The sequence below is a fragment of the Thermobia domestica genome, chromosome 9 (assembly GCF_964235325.1).
Source record: "Thermobia domestica chromosome 9, izTheDome1.hap1.1, whole genome shotgun sequence".
In the NCBI taxonomy this organism is placed as follows: domain Eukaryota; kingdom Metazoa; phylum Arthropoda; class Insecta; order Zygentoma; family Lepismatidae; genus Thermobia; species Thermobia domestica.
The window spans coordinates 177,857,921-177,880,113 of record NC_137462.1 but is presented as its reverse complement, the minus strand read 5'-3'; the positions used below and the strand labels follow the sequence as shown (position 1 = coordinate 177,880,113).

The 22,193-nt window shown below is 33.1% G+C and overlaps 1 protein-coding gene across 3 annotated transcripts in view; it reads left to right on the top strand.

The window, feature by feature from the left end:
* Nucleotides 1–22,193, top strand: part of LOC145660461 (uncharacterized) — a 91,522-nt gene that overhangs the window by 14,164 nt on the left and 55,165 nt on the right. For all 3 annotated transcript variants that reach the window (XR_014126810.1, XM_081725509.1, XM_081725510.1), the window contains exons 2-3: nt 8,204–8,323; nt 20,056–21,748. Coding sequence is in view for 2 of the 3 variants with exons in the window: in XM_081725509.1 (XP_081581635.1) it covers nt 8,204–8,323; nt 20,056–21,748 (1,813 nt within the window). In the remaining variant the exon portion in view is untranslated. The remainder of the gene's footprint in view (nt 1–8,203; nt 8,324–20,055; nt 21,749–22,193) is intronic.

Sequence of the window (22,193 nt, the reverse complement as noted above, 5' to 3'; positions counted from 1 at the left end):
TCTTTTTCACCCTGCTATACTTCATGAACGATAATGATTAATACATAGTTTTGTAGCTTACAATTTGCTGATCAATTTGGTTTTTGTTCCATATCGATAGAACAACTAGGGCCTGATATACTTTAGATTCAGTAACCCCTTACAACACCATCAAATAGCGCATCGTCGAATACAAACATGGCTGCTACTCGAAACATAAATTCACTAAAATGAAAATAATGGTTGTTTTGAACTAACAACATGGTAAGGTAACTGCGCATCAAAAATCAGATTTTTTTTAAAAAAATGTCAAACAACGATTTATTCCTTTCCTGGACCATTTGACATGGAGAAAAATGAAATGAAATCTTTAAGTTTTACGTCCCACGGTTATGCCGGTTAGGCTAAAGGAGACGGTCATTTGACATGGAGTTACCCTATTGTAACATTATATAGTTTTTTGCCCTGCGAGCATTCAAAAAGCACTATAAGTGTTTAGCACATAAAAATTTAATGTTCGTTCTCTTATTATGAGTTACCATCACTTCTGACACATCTACCCAACAAACGGCTGTAGTTTACGGAATGACATTTTTTGTATCAGAGAGACTTGAATATCATTTTGGTATGCATAAATAAATTTTGTACATAAATAAAAAAAAAATGGATTATTGTAAGGAAAGAGTGCATATAGTGAAAGAAGTAATAAGAAGTGAAAGTAGCTCATAAGACGATTCTTCCTTCGAATACTATTTTCACATCTTAAGTAAATGGGGCATAGTTCAATCTCAGGCTACTAGCTCTTAGTTCTGCATTCATACATTGATCCTGTTATGAGTGTTGACCATCAAGGAGTAAGAACAAGTTGAAGTTACTTCTTTATTATTATATTTATTTCGCAACATAAATCTCATCATCATTTGTTATAAATTTAATGGAAGTTTCTCAGGAGAAAAAGGCTGCAAACACGCGGTGAAAACAAATTTGTCAAGCCATTTGCAGTCATAAACTTTTCGAGGCCGGTGACGTATTCTTGTACCAATAACGTTGAAAATCGTTCATAGAATGCTTGCATAATACTGTTGAATTTTAAGCTTCCTCTGTCGCGTCTCTCCTTTGTTTCCCGCCCGAAATAAATACTGTACATTTGTCTTTTATTTGATTCCCTCCTGAAAAATCAAGAACATAATATATTGTACGAATTTAGACGAACTCATCGTAGTCCTTGACCTGGTATATTTGGTTGTGAAATATTCCGTTGCGCAGTGTTACAGTTTTCTAGTCATGGATGGTCAAATTTTGCGTCATATTTTCGAAAAAAAAAAAAAATATGGAAAAACATACGCCAAATTCATTCAATCGAAAATTTTGGCAAGGTGGTAGAACTTGACGTGCTTATGTAAGTGTGCGGAGAAAAATTACATGATATTTTCGAAACCGACAACCTGCTTATATGCAACTCATCCGATCAGAATCAAATTGAGCTTGGTATTGGTGGTAGATCCTGACCTGCTATATAAGCGTGTAAAATATTACGTTGCGTAGATTTATGGTTACCGAGTTCTGCGCGCTCAAATTTTGCGTCATATTTTCTACTGTAACATAAAAATCGATGTATAAGTAACTCATCCGATCGGAATTGCGTTTGGTATGTGGTAGACTTTGACCTGCTATATAAACGTGTGAAATATTATGTTGTGCAGGCTTTTGATTCCTGAGGTATGAGCGTTTAAATATTGCTCCATGTTTTCGAAAACAAAAACCCATATAAATATATGTAACTCATCCAATCGGAATTAAATATGCTATGGTGGTAGACCTTGACCTGCTATATAAGCATGTGAAATAGTACGTTCTACGGACTTTCGGTACCTGAGTTATGGGCTGTCAGGTTTTGTATTATTTATTCAAAACCAAAAACCGATACACCGATCTCATCCAATCGGCATCAAAGCTGTCAGGCTGGTAGAACTAAATCTGTTTTATTAGCGTTTGAAATGCGTAGAATGTTCACTAAAGATTTCTGCTGACCCACTTACAGTTGCCTGAGATAAACAAAATTTAATACAGATATTAGTTCTTCTCTTTATAGAAACCTTCCTGGCTACACACTTTTCTTATGCACTTGTAGATACGTACTTTATGTGTAGAAGTACGAAGATCGTACTTGACCTTAGAAATCAACGTTTCATCGTCTTTGAAATGCGTTTTCTTCATAAATAACTTCATGATTAGGAAAAGCCAGACGGTGCAAGATCAAGAGAATATGGAGGATGGGGAAGGATTTCAAACTTGCAGGATGGTGATTCTATTTGGGCAACATGCGAGTTGTAAACTGGAGCGTTGTCTTGAAAGATACGGACATCTTTGGTTAGCATCCCACTCTTGCTTTTGATGGTATCCTGTAATTCAGCAGTGAAGCATAATTGTAATTGTAATACCCTTCGCCAGGAAATCCATCATCACTACTCCTTGCTGGTCCCAAGAAACTCAGCATAACCTTGACCGCTGAGGGTTGGACACCTTTGGAGTTCATGAGTAAATATACTTCCATTACTTTGGCTTCGCCATAGTTTCTGAATCAATAGTGATGGGTCCATGTGTCATCCTGAGTTATTAGTCTGTCAAGAAAGTCCTCCTGGTTTTCGTGGAACAGGATCAAAATTTCCTGGGAGCAAGTGACTTGTTCCTGCTTTTGAAAAGGTGTCAGTAGCTGGAGAACCCATCGAGCAGACACTTATGCATGTGTTTATTCTACAGACCCACACTATCTTGACATCTTCAGCTGATTGGTAAATGGTTATGTGTGATCCTTCAAGATGGCGGTTTCCACTTACCCAGTGGTGTCTTCATCAATAGCGGACTGCGGGCGCACTGGAATGAGGACTGTTTTCGACCACTCTTGAATTGGTGATGCCAGTGCTTCACATCATGTCACGGAGCTTTCTCTTCATAAATCTCCTTCATCTCCTATGTTATTTCCTTTCGTATGCGGCTTCCCAAGTACAGGAATTTGACCACTGCCCGGAGTTCAATAGGATTCATCTTTACACTTTCGTTCAGTTAGTACCTGTAACACAGAAAATATTAAGACTTAAAAGATAAAATTTTCTTCATTACATATAGTGATATGTAAAATTTAAGCTGCTACGTTAACTACAACTAGATCAAGGAAAATCTTTAATGAACGTCCCACGTATATTGTAGCGTTCTTGGGTTCCTGAGTTATGCACAATCGAATTTCTAAATTAATCCGTTGAACGGAATACATATATGTGGCGAGTAGAGATCATTCTTGCGCGGAATAAATAATAATAAAGAAATGAAGGACGGGGTTTTACGTCTATGCGTATTTCACTTGTGTATGTATATGATGCTGTGTTCAAAGTTCGAGCACCTTTGTTCACTGCGTATAATGACGAAATCACCAGTTCATATATTTATATATAACTAAGGCTACTGATTTAACAAAATCCATTTACACACGACATCATGATATTACCTTTTATTATAGTATGTGACACATTAAACTTTTACACTCTTTAAAAATTGTACATGCAGTGTACACAAGCTGGATCCTTTACTATATATATATATATATATATATATATATTCTTTGTTGCTATGACAACTAGAAAAGAAATTACATCTATATATTTTCTTTTTTTCATAATCATCTTCTTCCTTTCTAGAGCAGCTTGTGCATAATTTAAAAGTACTTCTGCCCACAAATACAAATAAAGATATAATAAAGAGTGATGAAATACAAGTATTGTTATATATGGCGCCTTGAACTAAAGGACCTTTTTTTTTTAAAAAAAAAAAGAGAGAGAGAGAGAGAGAGAAATCCTGGACCGTTAACTATTACATACTAGTCACTTAAGTTCCCCAATGACCCTCATATATATATAACAATTACAATTCATATAAACATACATTGTATTTCACTTTTATAGCAATATTATTTTTATATTTTATCTTAACTTCTTAATTAATTTTATTTCAAATATTTATATACTCTAACATCGATAATATAAGGGTACATTCAGATTACGGCATAGATGTAATTTAATTTTAAGGTCCTTTGGTGGCCAATGTTACATACTACAAGTTGGAAGTTAACAAAATCTGTCATTTTCTTGGACAAAACTAAGAAGATTGCGAAAAGGATATTATTATGATGTTTGTATGATTGTTTTCTTAAATGAGAAAGGATCAAATATATATTCAAACAAAATGCAATTTATAAATGAAATATCGACAATATCTAGAACAAAACACGATAATCAAGATCATAACATAAACTAACATAAGTAAATTATCATATTAGGAATTAGCATAGTTATCATAACTTTGATAAGCATTATTCATATTCCGGATCTTTTGTTATATATTATTTATATTATGTTCATAGAATTCAAATGAAGTACGAATAACAAACAAAATCGTAATGGTATTTACAGTGAAATAAAGCAAAAATCAATTGAATACGGTTTCCTCGGACGTCGTAACTTTAGCTTAAGTTACATGAGCAACGAATTCGTTTAAGTTGCATTGAAAATCATAAATCGGAATACAGTCTTTCGCGTTATTTACTTCTACAGTTCTTTGTTTCTTACTTTGAAAATTTGTACCATTTATGGAATTTCTACGAAATCCAATTCGAGGGAAATTAGATCTAGTGATTACATGCTGCTTAAGTGTAAGTAATCGTACTACACTAGGATTAGGTTCGGTTACGCGATTACTATTACTGTTATTACTAAGGTTAGGTTCGGTTATCTTACCTGTAAAATTAGGTTCAGTTCTCATTCGTTTTACTGGTGGCGAGATGTCGTTTCTCCTAGCAGATCTGTACCTATTCTTTCCACAATATTCACGGTAATTTGTCCTACCACGGTTTTTGTTCCCTCTGTAATTAGGTTTGGTTACATTACCGGTATACGTGAATTTAACATCACCTTTTACATTGGGATCACACTTTAATCTCATATAGATGTTTCGAATTTGGTTTCGATTTAGGTTAGTATGGTTCAGGTTAGTACGATATTGCACCATTCATGGATTTTCAAAATTTTGCAATGTCATACTTAGATGATTGAAGTCAACGCACTGTATCACGTTCGGTAAAAGCATAATCGGGTTGTTTACTAACATCATTTTAGTCTTTTCGTTGAGTGAACATTTCAATAGCTCCAACTCAATCGGCCAATCACTACAAACATTGGTGGGAACACACGTTTTCTTTCTGAATTTCACGAATATTGGAATCAACTTTCTTCCTGCTACATGAACCAATGACGGGTACATATCATTAAACGGTTCCATTACAATTACTTCATCTCCAGCATTAATACCATGTTGAATATATCATGAATACAAGCAGTCAATAGCATTCATTAGACGAAGATGACCATAACTTTTCACATATTGATGCATACCAAAATCTTCATTACACGCAGTATGAGTAAGGCAATCAAAAAGATTAGAATGAAGAGAGAAGTTGGGATAATCTGATCCAACCAATACCGCAGTATGTTTTTGCGAAAACAGTAAATTTCATCAATGCAAACTTAAGATCTGCATTTTTTGTTGTTTCTGTGGAAGATTCAGGTTCATTTGGAGCATTCACGTTAACTTTTGATGACATTTCTTTGGTGAACCTACGTAGTATTTGTTTCATTTGTTCCATTTGTTGGCTCATTCGATCATCAAAATCCTGCTTTAATTGTCCCATCTGTTGATCGATTTTACTATCAAGTTGGTTCATTCGATCACCAAAATCTTGCATTAATTGTCCCATCTGCTGATCAAAATCTTGCTTCAATTGTCCTATCTGTTGTTTAATGAGATCAGCTAGGTCAGAAGAAGTGTACATTTTCCTATTACCAGTTGCTTCAGGTGTATTTTCACTACCAGGAACACTCATTTAGTATTTCTGAAAATTTTTGTGCCACTCCTTAATAAAATATACTCCGTTTTGATATTTCTTTTAACAAAATCACTAAGTAGCCTTAAAGTCAATCTGCACACATGGAATTTATTATTTAGGAGATTGTCTACTTACCTTCAAACGAATCTCCTAAGGTCCTGGCGGCAAACCACCAAATTATATAAGGACGAAATCACCAGTTCATATATTTATATATAACTAAGGCTACTGATTTAATAAAATCCATTTACACACGACATCATGATATTACCTTTTATTATAGTATGTGACACATTAAACTTTTACACTTTTTAAAAATTGTACATGCAGTGTACACAAGATGATCCTTTATTATATATATTTGTTCTTCGTTGCTATGACAACTAGAAAAGAAATTACATCTATATATTTTCTTTTTTCATAATCATCTTCTTCCTTTCTAGAGCAGCTTGTGCATAATTTAAAATACTTCTGCCCACAAATACAAATAAAGATATAATAAAGAGTGATGAAATACAAGTATTGTTATATGCGCCACAATAAATGCATACAAGAAAACATGCCAAGAACGGTGCGAGTCAACAATTCCTACATTCTAAACTTCCATGTTATCAAAATTTTATCACCATTTGTTTTACATTTTTTAAAATGTAAAATTTCGTATGTTATTTCAAATATAAATACAATCCATACATTAGTTTATTCTTTAATTATCTCAAACAAAGGCGAGATTTTGTGAGTGTACATTTATGTGTATTCAGAATTTCACGATGGTCTTATAACTTAATAATATGTGAAAATGTCTAATTCGTGCAATAGAAGTCCAAAATGTCATTATCTATTTATTTATTTTTATAAAGCAATATGATACAGCTTGATTGTACCAATATTATACTAATAAAAATCTCAAAGGTCCAGTTGGGTTTTCAGGTGGATCAACCTTTAAAAAAAACAAAAAAACAAAAAAAACTTAGTGCTGTATGTTGTGCGTTTGTTCTGCTGAACTCTCTTTGAATTTGAAAATCCAGCACCGAAGGGGAAGGAAGGGTGAAAACCTCGTTTCATAAAATTAAAATTTAAGTTTGTAAACTGTTGCATTGAAAATAATAATTAAATTAAAAAAACGGACTCTATTGAAATAGAACAGGTCTAATTTAAATACAAGTATTATTATTATTATTATTATTATTATTATTATTATTATTATTATTATTATTATTATTATTATTATTATTATTATTATTATTATTTTGAAATTCTACCCTAGCAAGAGGAAGGATAAAATTGTGTGGCTACTTTTGTTTATTTGGAACTACTAAACGTACAGATACGGAATTAGCATATTAGTCTTGTTGCTAGAATCTTATTTACTTGCGCGAATTTTATTAATTCCTTCTCGAAGAGTAGACGGGCAAACTTTTACTAAATTTTACTGTTACTTGATCTGTTGTACATACAGGCAATAATTTTGATATGAAGGGAACTATTTTTTTGCTCCAGAAAATATGTTATTTATCCCACAATTCAATATGGTGGAAAATCCAAAATTATAGTGCAAAAGTATTTGCTAAAGTTCGATAAAAGTGGAACTGCTGCTAGTGTTACCTGCGTAATGAAACTCCCTTTTATTTCTTGCACTGTTCTATAAATCTTTCTAGGGAAATGATTACCATGGTATACAGAATCGAGTTTAATTTTGCCTTTTCGTAATATTTTTATGAGCGGTATGTCTTCTACTGTCTTGAGTTACTAAAAGTTTAAGAATAAACAAACAGATAGGTAAAATAATAATAAGAGAACGAATATTCTGTATTGATGTATCTACTTTGAAACTCACTGAACCCAATGCGAAGAATCATTAATTTTATTTTCAATGAACAACACAAATCTGATCAAGATTTATTGACCACTAAGTTGTAAAATATTTTGTTCTCTATATGCCGACGGCCCTAAAAGAAGAAAATGAGCAAAGGATTTAATATCAACGCTTTTAGCAGATATACAAGATGTTTCAAGAGTAAACCTTTAAACTGCACACGTTTTCAGGACCCCAATAAAATAAATAAATAAATAAACTGCAACTTTGGTCGGAAATGCCTGGTTACAAATATGGGGTCAATTTACAGTAATTAGTGAAATTTGTCGTAGAATGGTTACCTTAAGAATGATAAAATAAAATTCGTGTCCTTCTCAAAATTCAATATAAAACTTGTAAATTGCTATGCAAATTTAAATATCACCGTAGTAACAGAAGGTACATAAAATCTCTCTCACTAGATTTTTTTTTTTCAGTTAATGGATTCTGGAGTTCTACGAATGTTTTCTCTACAATATGATATTTCTCCTGAAATCAGCATGGACACCTATCTTGAGTTTATGTCAATTTACAGTAGTTTTGTGGCGTGTCTAAAGGTGAGTTGTAATTAAATTTGTTTTATTCCATACATACATGTATATATAATTATATGAAATGAAGTAGAGTGACGTAGGATAATTCTAACAGAGGGCAATTATGGCGAAGGCCTACAATTTGTGTAGATTTCAATTTTATAGTTTATAATTCAGTATAATGTGTTAGTATAACACCTACAAAAGGCAAGCATAATGGTTTTAAATGAAACTGGTTATAAGCAATAAAAAAGGCCATAATAGGAAATAAAAATAGGAAAAAATGTCATACTTTTGTCTATGAAACAAGATAACTTTCATTGCTATCTGCACATAACATCAACAGAAATTTACAATTCAAAATAGGGAGTTACTTTCCGCCCACAATGTAGTAAAACAACCTACACTCAGGTTGTCGGGTATCATTTTCAACATCTCGTGTCTCTTTTCTTAGTGTAAATAAAGTTATCTCAGCCAGTTTCCACGTTTAAATCAGAAGTAAAACTATACGATTGCGTCCATTTTGAAGCACTTGTATAACGTACAGTTCACATCTATTTATAGACGAGCTGAAATATCCGTTGTTCGCAAAGGAAAAATAGACCTAGGAGAACATTTAAAAGGCACTTTTGTCGTATATTATGCATTTTAATAGAAGTTACATTGTAAAAGAAAAAAAAAAACTTGTGGAATCAAATACTATGTTCTGAAATTCATTTCAAACGGTTCAATCATTTTCCCGTGATGATGAGACAGGCAATCTCGAAAATATAGAAGTTGCCCCTTTTTTCTCTTAGAAGTGGAATTTTCGAAAACGGTGGGGCATATAACCGTTTGTTTTTAATAAGGAGTTTATATACCTAATTTCATCTCCCAAACATGAGGGGCTTGGGAGAAATGCTATTTGTGGCATATATTTTAAACTCCCCCTTAGGATACGCATTTTAATGATAGTAATGTGATAAAAACGTGACTCGAGGACAGTGCTAACTATGTTTAAAAATTAATTTCAAACGGTTCAGTCTTTTTGCCCGTAATGATGAAACAATTTCGATTTGAACGTGAAGAAAAATTATAGATATTTTCCCCTTCCTTTTTCCTCCTGTACTTACAAACAAAATTTTCAGAAATGCCGAGATAGAAGGCCGCTTATTTTTAACTGAGAATTTGTGTACCATATTTCATCTTCCCAATTAGAGCGGCTCCTGAGATACCCTGTTTTTGATAAATTTTAAACCCCTGTTTTTTTTTTGTTTTTTTTATTATTATTATTAAATTTTAATTAAACTTATATATTTGGTCTAGGAATTAATTCGTGCGGTTGGTACGCACACATTGAAGCTGTAGTACAAACACAAAATACATAAATACCTTAAGAAAAATATTGTCCATCGCTAGCCACCACTTTCGCCCATCTGTCAGGCAATGTACGGATTCCGTGGCGAAAGAAGTCCTCATCCTTGGAAGCGATCCAGTCAGAGACCCATGTTTCGATATCTTCTGAAGAAGTAAACCGCTGTCCAATCAAATCGTTGTTTATGCAATCGAACAAGTAGTAGTCCGAAGGAGCAAAGTCTGGTGAATACGGCTGGTGGGGTAAAACTTCCCATCCGACATTTTCTAAATAGGTTTTGACCGGTTTTGCGACATGTGGGCGAGCTTTATCATGTTGAACAATAAGTTTATCATGTCTGTTCTCCCATTCTGGTCGTGTTCTGCCCAGAGCTTGCTTCAAACGCATTAATTGTCGTCGATAACGTTCTCCATTCATAGTTTCACCCGGTTGCAGCAGCTCATAGTACACCACACCTTTCATATCCCACCATATGCACAGCATAACCTTTGCACAGTGAATATCTCGTTTTGGTTGTGATGGACCTGGTTCACCTGGTTTCACCCAGGCCTTTTTTCGTTTAGGGTTCTCGTAATGGATCCACTTCTCATCACCCGTAATAATTCGATGCAGAAACCCCTTTCTGCTCTGTCGTTGAAGCAGCAATTCGCAAATGGTTTTTCGTCTTTCAACGTCTCTGTCTTTCAATTCATGTGGAACCCAATGTGACATCTTTTGAATCATTCCCATGGCTTTCAAGCGTTTGGAGACTGTTGTTTGATCAACGCCTAATGCTGCTGCAAGTTGTTCCTGCGTTTGACACGAATCCTGCTCGAGCAATGCTGTCAATTCTTCGTCTTGAAATTTTTTTGGCTGTCCAGCTCGCTCTTTGTCTGCCAAGCCGAAATCACCACTTCTAAACCGTGTAAACCACTTCTGACACGTTCGCTCAGCTAGAGCATGGTCACCATACACTTCCACCAAAATACGATGACTTTCAGTCGCACTTTTCTGCATGTTAAAGTAATGCAGCAGGACACCCCGCAAAAACACTTTATCAGGCACAAATTGCGCCATGTTCACTTAACTACAAACTGGTGTTGTTGACGCTTTAATCCACTGCCCTATACTACGAACGATACGCGATGACAGGGGTTTGCAACACATGTGTGGATACACGTAACTGTGGGACGCTCCGTTCGTTGCGCCATCTCTTGTCCACCCGCACGAATTAATTCCTAGACCAAATAATTAAAACCCAGTTCGAAGTAACTAAATTCAGAAATTCATTTCAAATAGTTGAGCCGTTTTCCTGTGATGATGAGACAGACAACGTGGTTTTCATTTTTATTGATATATTTTTCAGAAGACTTATAATTTGTTTAAAGGAGATGTGTACGTGTAATATCTTGAAAGGATTTGGAATTCTTAAGATGTTAGGGTTGTTGAAGGTATGTTTTCCGTACTTTAAAACATGTTAATAATGTCTGGAAAGTGTTTATATACTAGGTCCCGTGAAAATATGACTTAGAGAATCATTTTAACGGAATATAAAAATTATTGTACAATTTTATGCACGGTTTTGCAAACCAGTGGTGTTTATCTACTTCCGTTCTGGTGTTAAAAAACCTATAATAGGGACCACAAAAAGAAATATATCAATCACAGTTTAACAACATAAAAAGGATGCAAAGAAAGGGAACATACATGTTCCACATTATCCCATTATTTAAATACAAAATTCACTTGTCGTTAATGAAACGAAATTTGTTTAAATCTAATAATAATAATAATAATAATAATAATAATAATAATAATAATAATAATAATAATAATAATAATAATAATAATAGCAACAGAGAAGTTAGTTGGAGTTATTTCTATTTAAATAAGAAATTCAGGATTGAATTTGGGCAAGAACCACGTAGTCCAAAGCTGAATTAAAATTCCGGATATTTTCGAAAGGTAGAAAAAATGCTACTAGCTCTGAAACTGGTTAACAAAGAATGTCAGAACTAAGTCTCTGGGGAAATTTATTTCTGTGAAATTAGCTACAGATGGAACGATTCATACTGGTTTTCCTTTTAGTTTTAATTCCTTTGTGACCCTTATTTACTGTAGGTTTGAAATGACATCTTTCTTTTTATTTTATTTTATTTTTATTATTATTTTTTTTTTTTAAGAAGTATAAGTGATTAAGTGCAAAGATAATACTATAGTAACATTAGTTTATAAGTGTGGAGTTATTTCCAGATAGATGCTTTTGATGTCTACCATGATAGTTATAGTTACTCAGTTGAGTTCAATATTTAAAATGTGTACATGAATATCATGCATAACGCGGCTAATTGGTTGTGCACAATGGAAAAACACGTTATTAGAGGTTTATTTACAGTGGGTTTAAATTAAATTTGTTCAACATAAATTTTAAAATGATAAATAAAAAATTAGAAATAAAAGTAAAACTCTTAGATTTATCTAGTTGTTTTTAAAGGAAGTTCAGCATAGTTGTGATGCAAAGAAGAGCAAACAGAAATGATTCCATTAAATCTCTTGTAAGTTGAAGTATTATAGAAAACATATAAAAAATAAAGCAGGTTAATAAATCTACTTCTCTTGTGATTTATTACGACATATATCTTTGATTTTTCGATAATTGGTAAGAAAAGAACACAGAAAACAGTTTTGATGACATTGAAATTGATGTTCGGTTAAAGTTCAACAGGACAAATCTGAAAAACCAATTGGAAATTTGCAAATTACAGTTTTATTTTGGAGTGAAGAGGTTACAATAAGGTTATAGCATATATATATTTCTTGTCGGCTCACTGTCTTATACGTTACATATAAAATTAACAGAGAATGAGGAGCAGTATTATCAAGTGTGATAGGTATTCTTCTGAATTCTCGCAGAGAATGTTAAGCGTAAGCAGTAGTGGGGGAAACTAGAGGTTTTCGTCTTTTTTTTTCATTGAAAAATTCTCGATTCGTGATAAATATTTTTTCAATTAATAGATGTCTCTTTTCTGAGAGTAAAAGTGTTTATAGTTTGTACTATTCTACCGTCCCTATCCCGAGCTCATAACTCATAAATCAACATATAACTGACCAACGACGTAACATGTTGAGAGTGCTGTGTCTCGTTCTTGGATTGAATACAATTGTGAGTGTTGGGTGAATAAAAGGGAGAGGGATTATTTTGTTAGGAATGACAGATTAGAGGAAAGAACATCCAAATTCACATCAAATTTGGAAAAGGGCCAAACAATAATTTAGATTTTTTTCTTTTGCTCATGGTGAAAAATCAGGCATATTAGGTGGAAAATTAAAATATATGTAAAGAATATTAGACAGTAGGTGAACATTAGTCCACATAATGAGGTAAATTATTTAAAGTAGTTAAATTTCTTAACATAAATAGGCCCGAAGAGTGTCTGTCCATATGCTTTTAATAATATTCACTTGTTTTGTGTGTCAGTGTATGACCAAAGCAAGATTGATATATAATGTTGAAAAACTGAAATGAACTTAATGTTGGTGTAAATTTACCCACTTGCCTTTCAGTGATATCAACCATTAGCAATGGATCTCGTTGGCAAACGTGGAAGAAGTATATACAGTGTTTCATGAAAATCGAGTATTTTTCAAGATACGTTATCGTTAAAATTCTTTCATAAGAAAGGATGAATTTACATTCTTCCCTCTGAGTAACTACAATCCCAAACAATTGCAATAAGTCTGTAATTTCAAATAAAACAGACTGTTGTTCATAAAATTTGCATTTTTACAAAATTTTGATGAACCCAACTTCTAAATCTAATGGAAGGTTAATTCATTCACTCATTATTAGCCCATTTCAGCTCCCAAGCAGTGGAGGCGATTGCCAAGCCTGAGAAAAATATGTGCCTTTTTTCTTTTGTTTTAACAAAATTTATGGAGGAACATATTTTTATGGGCAGGGAATAAATTTGCCTCTCAATCTTGACTGATTTCAATCTAAAGCAGTAGGAATAGTAAAGAAAGAAAAAAGAAAAGAAAATAGTAAGGACTGAAATAAACATACAAACTACTGTATCATATTTTTTTAAACTGTCTCCATCATGTAACGTAATTTTAAATTCTGGTGGTGGTTGAGTGATTGTGAAGCCTCAGAAATATGTATGACGTATAACAGAAAAATGGAATGTATAATAATGAAGCAAAATAAAATATGTATTTTACTATGTTTTCTTTCTTTTTAGTTATTATTTTGCTTTATTGTTATACATTACTATACAGGCACGTAAACAAAAACGTTACCGTTGTATACAAAACCGAATATTTTCTACCTATATATATATATATATATATATAATCCAGGGGTAATTTACCTGTGATTGTAGTAAAAGATTGTACAGAGAAATTCTTCGAATTTTCGTCCTACCCATGAAAATAAGGATAGTTTACTTAAAGGTGAAAATCAAAACTTGCTATTTTCCCGAATGGCTTCAACGATTTTATTCATATTTCATAAATGAATATTCCATTAACAACCTATAATATGGTATAAGTGGATTTTCTGGGAAAAGTCGGAAGGATAGTTTACTGTTGGAGATTGCTTTTTCCGACGATTTTCTCAGAACGACTCACACAATTTTGTTTATATTTCATAAATAAGTATTCATTATTATACTATAATATGGAGTTAATCACTTCTCGAAAATTCTACAAGGGGTAGTTTACTCTTGAGGTGTCTTTTTTCGGAAGCACTTCAGATAATTCTGTTCATATTTGATAAATATATATCCTTATTATAAAAGTAGAACATCTCAGATTATGAGTATGTTTATTCCTGATACTTAAAACTCGCCGCTTCCCTATGTTTACTGCCTATCTGACGCCAATAGATTGTGTTAGCGTGTAGCGAACTTGCATATTTGGAAGTATTGTGACGACTTAATTGCTACTTAGAAACCGTTGTTTCAATTTAATTATTTCAAAATAGGACAAGGCAATAACCATTTTTAGATTTGAACACTAATAGTCGTGTCTTTCAACAGTAATGTATTGTGGCGATTTAATTACAACTTAAACTGTATTGTTTCAGTTTAGTTATATTAAAATGGATAGTGATGATGCTGAACATTATAAGCGGATGGCTCCCCTTTCCCTTTTATCATTCACTATGTTCCAGAAATTCAAATCTTATTTGGAATGAGGCCCTAACTTGCAGCGCAGATTTTTCGTCTGAGGTACAGCGGCACTCTTCTTCGTAGCACCCTGCAAACAGATTGTAGTAGGCGCAGTTGTCTTGCGCTCCCAGAACAAAGAAAGTGCTATGGTGGATGTAATAAAAAATATAGTTCCTGAAAAGCAATGATCATCCGTGCGTATCTTAATGTTTTATGTATTGAAATTTTATCAAATAAGTGAAAAACAATTGTAAAATTTAATTTTATGTGTATTATGCAGTATTAGCGACTTTTCTTCGTAATATAGTATGAATAGACATTTTTAGTATGGTGTAGAAATACGAACACCAGTAATTTTACCTACAGGAAGGAAGGCATGAGCAAAGCAGCCATGGCGGATGGAATAGTTTGCAATGTGAAATATATTAAGTTAGGAATGTAGTGTAGTTACTCATTTTTCATCGTGTATTTTTAGACATTATAAAAAGAGATGTGACGTCACCTTACAAGTAATATTTTGAAATAATTATGTCGTGATCAGCAAATATAACGCAAACTCTTTCTTTGCAAATAACGAGTGAGCACGCCGCACAGTGGGGCGAAAACGCAAAATGCTGGCCAAAAGTAAAAAAACAAAAGTTAGTAATATAGGAATGTTTTTATGTAGTTGGCTAGAGTGACGTTAGAAGGGCCCAAATCCATAAATAGAATAGGGTTTTTGCTTTATTCCAACTACCTGAGCCACTCTTAAGTAGACCCTTCAGCAGATCAAATGCGTAGAGAACAATAGAAGAATTGTGAGCGTCCGTTTAAACGGTTGTAACTTTCGAACGCGTTCATAGTTTTTAAATCTGTAAAGTTTTCCTATATCGTACTGGTAAGTAGAATAAGTGTATGAAGTGAAAAATTAACAATAATGATGTAATAATTTATAATTTGAATCGTAAGTCAGGCAAAATTTTCACATTGTTTATATATTTTATTAACTTAAAGTGTTGAAAACATTATGTGCACCCTCGTGCACCACGTTCATATTTTGTAGAATGGTAGTCTGAAAATTAATTAATGCTGTCGACAAAAATGTAGCTGCCAAAACGTGCCAATTACGAAGCGTGTTGATGTTAATTATTGCTTATTAATGTTACAGTGACAAGCTGTTGCAGTTATCATAATCGAATCAAATACCAATAATTCGTGTCATTTAAGTAATAATACATTTCTAATAAATAAGAACGTAAGTAACAAGTAATTGTTCATTAAAATATATAAAAAAAAGTGAATGTTGCTAAAGATACATTGTGAAAATTACAAAGTTTGTTGACATTCTTGTTATTCCGCCATTTTGTTTTTTTCAACTTTAGTTGCAGAATCGTAATCAGCAACATCAATAACCCCTTTATCGCTACTTTTGAGAACATTTCTACAACTTTTTTGACTTTTGCAAATTTTATTCCGCCATTTTGTTTTTTCAACGTTAGTTGCAGAATCGTAATCAGCAACCTTAATAACCCCTTAATACTAAATTTCATTCAATCTGAATATAGTTATCATATTTTGGCCAGCTTTTTGCGTTTTCGCCCCACTGTGCGCCGTCATAAAGTGATGTGAGGAAACATTGAATATTATTATTATTCCAAATACTGTCGTCACTAGACCTTTGGATGGAATTGAAATCTGGAACTTGGAGAGGAAATTGCGGAATTCAACTGGATAATCCCACCCCACCCCACCCTCCAATTCCTTATTATTATGCATGAAAGTGTGTACTGTTATAATTGAAAGTGAAGTGAAATGAAAGAAAGTGCACGTCTATTCTATAATCTTCAGTGAGTGAATAAGCCGGCTCGTCGATTAATAATTATTATTATTGCTATCATTTTTATTCCAAAAATGGCCTACTAAAAGTTACAATAAAGGTAGTATCCACAAACTACGTTTTATGTTATATTATGGGCACGTAAGTACTATGCTTTGTGAGGCAAATATATCATCTGAAATTTATGAAATAAATATATTTCAACTCCTTGTATATTCGGATATTTAATTGAGAAATGATATAATATTCCTTTAAAATGAATAATGTTGAGTAAATATAAATGTGTGTGTGTCGGAATAACGATTAAGTAATTATTCTTTATACTGACGCTCTCATAAATTGTTTCCTTTTAAAATCACGTGATTGAAAACATTAATCATCCAGTAATACTATGGTTCGAATTCCAAAGTCAACATGCAGTGGGCACAGATTTACCTTAAGTAGGCCAGGAGTGTTAAGTAATTGAAGTGCAGAGCATATTGTTTGTCTAACTTGGTTGGTAACGAAGGTAAACATTATACTTTTTGGTTGATGCTCGATACTAACCACAGCCATATTATAAAATTAACGCCCGAACAACTGACTCTAACCACTGGTCACGTTACAAAAATGATGTCCCGAAGAGGAACGACACTATCGAACCCAAGAACTAACGTGAAACCCAACCTTTAACGTTATAACATTTGCGTGCCTTGCTGATTATTATTAACAGAAGGGCCGTAACCATATTTAGATTTGAGCATTATATTTGTGTAACCTGTAATCCCAAGTTAGTTTGTGGACAAATTAAATAGATAAATAAATCAGGGTTGGCAAAAACCATGGTTTTTATTAAAAAAAACGGTTTTTTTGGTTAAAACCAGGTTTTTTTGGTTTAAACCAGGTTTGTTTGGTTTAAATAATTTGCTCTATATATTCATATCATATATGAACAGAAATAAGTTTGTTTCGCCTTAATGTTATTATGCAACAACCGGGCTATGCTGGAAGGGGTCACATAAGCTTAAAGCGGAATAAAAACCGCTTCTCGAGTTACATCCGAGAGAAATTGTCCTCCATTTGAACTCGGAACCAGGACTAATTGGCCACAAATGCGATACGTCTGCCGACTCACTCACGAAGGAATCCTGATAAAAATACGTTGTACTGATCTTTACATGCTTCTTAATATAACTGTCAAGAGTCATTTTAGAAGGACAAAAAGATAAACAGTTGCACAAGTGAAAACATTATACAGAATTACGTATGGACAATTTCAAAGTACTGCGGAGTACAGGAGAACTAATTTAGTTCAAGTTAGTTAACAACGACTTTTATTGGTCCAAATTAAAGAAATACAACGACTTAATTTGCATATAAGTAAGAAAAGTGAATAAAGATACGAATTATTTGAGTCCACTTTGGTTCAGACTCATTTATACATAAATAGATACCAAAGATACTTCTCATTTTACTAAATGCCTCTCGTGGGGTCTGTATGACCCCCCCACACACACACACACAAAGTACGGCATTTCGATGTATTTTATCAATAGTAAACATTGAAACGAAACAATATTTAGAATTTTTCTTTGATTGCAATTACATAACAATAACAACTACAAAAAATCACAAAACAAACATTTATAAACTTATGCAAAAAAAAAAAAAAGTTGCTTTTGTAGTATAATCTTTTTGAGTAATGCATGGGGAATTTAGGTCTGAATATAATACGAATAATATACGAGAGTGAAACGTGCTAACCCACAAATGTGTGTTCATCAAGATTTTACAAACACTTACACTTTTACGAACATTTTTCGTTTTTTGGTTTAAACCACTTGGTTTTTTTGAAAAAACCAGCTGGTTTAAACCTTGGTTTAAACCATGGTTTAAACCACCTTGGTTTAAACCAGCCAACCCTGAAATAAATAAATGTAAATAGTTAGAACTTTTAATTAAGGGTGATTTTCACTTATAATGTACAACGAGCCGAAGGCTTTGGGGGAACAACTAGTTTTATTAATAGCACTAGTGCTTTTTTCTTTAAAAAACCTAAAGGAGTAGCTTATTCTCAGTTTTTCTGGGCGATTTAGTTGATAATTTATAAATATAATTGAAAAGAGGAATAGAAACTGGTTGGGAGATTGGCTAAAGGAGAACTCTTATCATGAAGGACGTGCTAGAGGGTATGGTGTCAGGAAAGAGAGGAGGGGAAAAGGAGGCTACAATTGATGGACAAAGACAAAGAGGTTAGCTGAAAACCGTGGAGCATGGACGCTTCTCAGTTGCGTAGGTGACCTGCCAATAATGATGATAATGATTATGGTGATGGTGATAGTGATGGTAAATACCTATCATGATAGTGAATGCCTATGATGATGACGGTGAGGAATAGAAATAGGAGGAAGATAGCTAAGTATGATGCGAATCCTTTTCAGGTCAGAAAAGTTGGGTTTGAAAGACCTTTCTTTGATACTGAACAACGGTAAAAACATTTATCACTAACTGAGCATACTGATTGAACACTGCAGGGATAAGAAATTTATGCTAGTATAAATTTGTATAAAAGGATCATTGTTATGAATATCTTTTAATAATTTGTATTATTATAAGAGAAACTAAGTCACAATGTGTCTTTCCTGGAACAGCTGAATTGAGTTGTAGAAGAACCGAAGTTCATCTGCTCTCTAAACGTATTAAAATGGCATGGAGTTTTCTTGTTTTTCACATATTTCCTTATGAAGCTTCGATTATTAAAATAATAAATTATAAGTATAATATATATCCTGAAGCTTTAATACTTGTAGTTGCATTAACGTATCTATCGTTATGTTGAGCTGATGTCTTTATATATATATATATATATATATATATATATATATATATATATATATATATATATATATCTTAAGCTTCATAGGTCGAAATACATTATGGAAGGTTTGTGTGTCCCAGGTTAAATTGAAGTTCGTAATCCAGACTAAGTCTGTCCGTTTTTGCTGCCTCTTAAGAAATTCACTGGATTCACTGGATTTCAACAAGAAATTTTAATAACACCGACTGAAGGAAAAATTTTTCTGTGTAATTGGAGGATGCTGATAAAAATATGTAGTTCTATTAGCAGAATAAATAATTTCTTCCTTAAAAAAACACGCATAATAAAGATGACAAGAGATCATTAAAACGTAACGGCGGCACGCTGTTTTAACATTTGAATGCCTCAGTGAGTACAAATATGTACTTTTATTATTAATATTCATCCTATTATGTCAGTAAGTAATAAAAATTTAAATATACGCACCTTATTGCCAAATTGTACATGTATATAATAGTAAAACCCACATTGAAACAATATCTGCGTTGTTCAAACCGTGTTATGCAAGGTATTCATTTTTTTTCACTATCAATGAATATTCTAAATGATGATGATAACTATAACAATATTTTCTTGCAGGCTTTATTAAATGACTTATCTTCAGAAGAAAAATGTGATAAAACTAGAGACTGGTCAAAAATTACCTCGCAGTGTATCAGCTACACGACTACTAAGCAGGAGAAGGAATTAGTTGCTAGTCAAACTGTAGAGACCATTGTGAATGTGAATAACATTTCGGATAACAATGGAAAAAGGAGTGAGGAATACACACAACGCACAAAGTGCACTAAAATTAAGGAACATTTTCTCTGTGATTATTGTGAAGAAACTGCCACATCGCTGAGACAATTGGAAACACACACTATGGAAAAGCATAGTGAAAGTATTTCGTCCAATTTTTTCTCATGTAGGTTTTGTAAAGAGTTATTTTTGTCAGATAGTTCTCTGAAGGACCATATTTCTTATGTCCATAATGAATTACCAAATATTTTAGACGAAGAAAGGAATTACTTGTGTCCTTTCTGTGGTGAAGTGAGTAATTCAAGCTCCATTATATCAGAGCATTTGTTAAGACTTCATAACGTTTATTCTTGTAGAGTTTGTGGTCAGCTTTTTTTAAGTACAAGTCAGTTGAGATCACATATTGAAATAGACCATATCAAAGGCGTTCAAAATAAATTGAATTACAGTCAAATTGATACAGATAAAGTGGCTAAAGAGAAGAGAACTGGTAATTTGTGCTCGTATGGACAAATCTTAGCGGATGCGTCGACCTCGCTGGTGGAAAGTAAGAGTGTGAATATAAAAGGAACTTCGAAAAATTGTGCTCAGTCATGTACAAATACTAACAATTGTGTATCCTTCCTCAGTGAATTTCTTGACATTTCCAAGAGATCAGTGAAAAGAAAACGAGGAAGACCACGTAAAATAAAAAATGCTGAAGTCCCTCAAGATTTACCGTGCTTATTATGTGGAGCAAATTTCCCAAGTACAGAGAGCTTAGAGAAACATTTGTCATTTAATCATGAAGTTCTTCCTCAGGAATTGCAATGCACTTTTTGCAAGTTAAAATTTAGACGAAGATCTGCTCTTAATAATCATATAAAACTGCAGCACAGTGAAAACATAGAAGATAATGGAAATCAAACAAATTTTGATAAACCTTTCTCAGTGCATGAAATAAAATTTGCTACTAATTCTAATTCATTTAAATGTGCACAATCAGTTTCTAGTGAAAAGTGTGTCATATCACATCAAGATCAAACTAATATTCTACCTTCAGTTACAGAAGTATGTTTCTTATATCCAAATATTGATATGGACGGTAACGCTTTGTTAAATGATGAAAAAAATAAGGAGAAACACAATGACGAAATTGCCAAGTGTAAAAATGTGCTATCAAATACAACGGATTCAGGTAACACTGAATCTTTGTACAACAAAGCCTTGGAATCTGTCAGCGAGTGCCTTGATACTTGTAATGATTTAAATAAGTTCGTAAAAACCTTTCCTTTTCCTTCAGAAGTTGAGAAGACAAACATGGAGGCTATTCCCACTTCGTGTCAAGATTCGCTCGAAGGAAACAAAATATTACCCCTGTCACTAGAAATTTCTAACTATCGCACTGTAAGAAAACACAAAGCCAAATCCAGAAACATTGTAAATTGTGATATTTGTGGAGAGAATTTAAAGTCACAGAGCGATCTGGAGCTGCATGAAAGACACCAAGTAAATAGTTCTGTCTCTGTGTTCCAGTGCTTATATTGCAGAGGTAAGTACAAAGCCTTTTTATATGGTTCATTAAAAAAAATACTGGAGCACTTGTAAATACAGGACACTAATTTGTTAAAGGTAAATTTCTGTTTTTCTCCTTTGGTATATTGGTCTCAATATTCTCCGGTCAGTGTTTATCTAATCCGAGCACATAAAATGAGACAAACAATTATGTAAGATTTCTGTACCTGTTTTTAATTACTCCTCTCACAATTTCTACTCATTCCATTTTATGTTCGGTTTACTTTGCACAATTCGCATTCCATTGTCTAATTTCCAGTTCTTCGATTGTGATTATGCTTTACATCGCGATGCAACAAGCGAGTTATGAAGGGCGAACGTATACATATATGAACGTCTAGAAGACATGGCCGCTATATTACTCTCGAATATAGTACAGAAAATTTTCTGTGTTAAAATGTAATATCTTCCTAGTACAATTA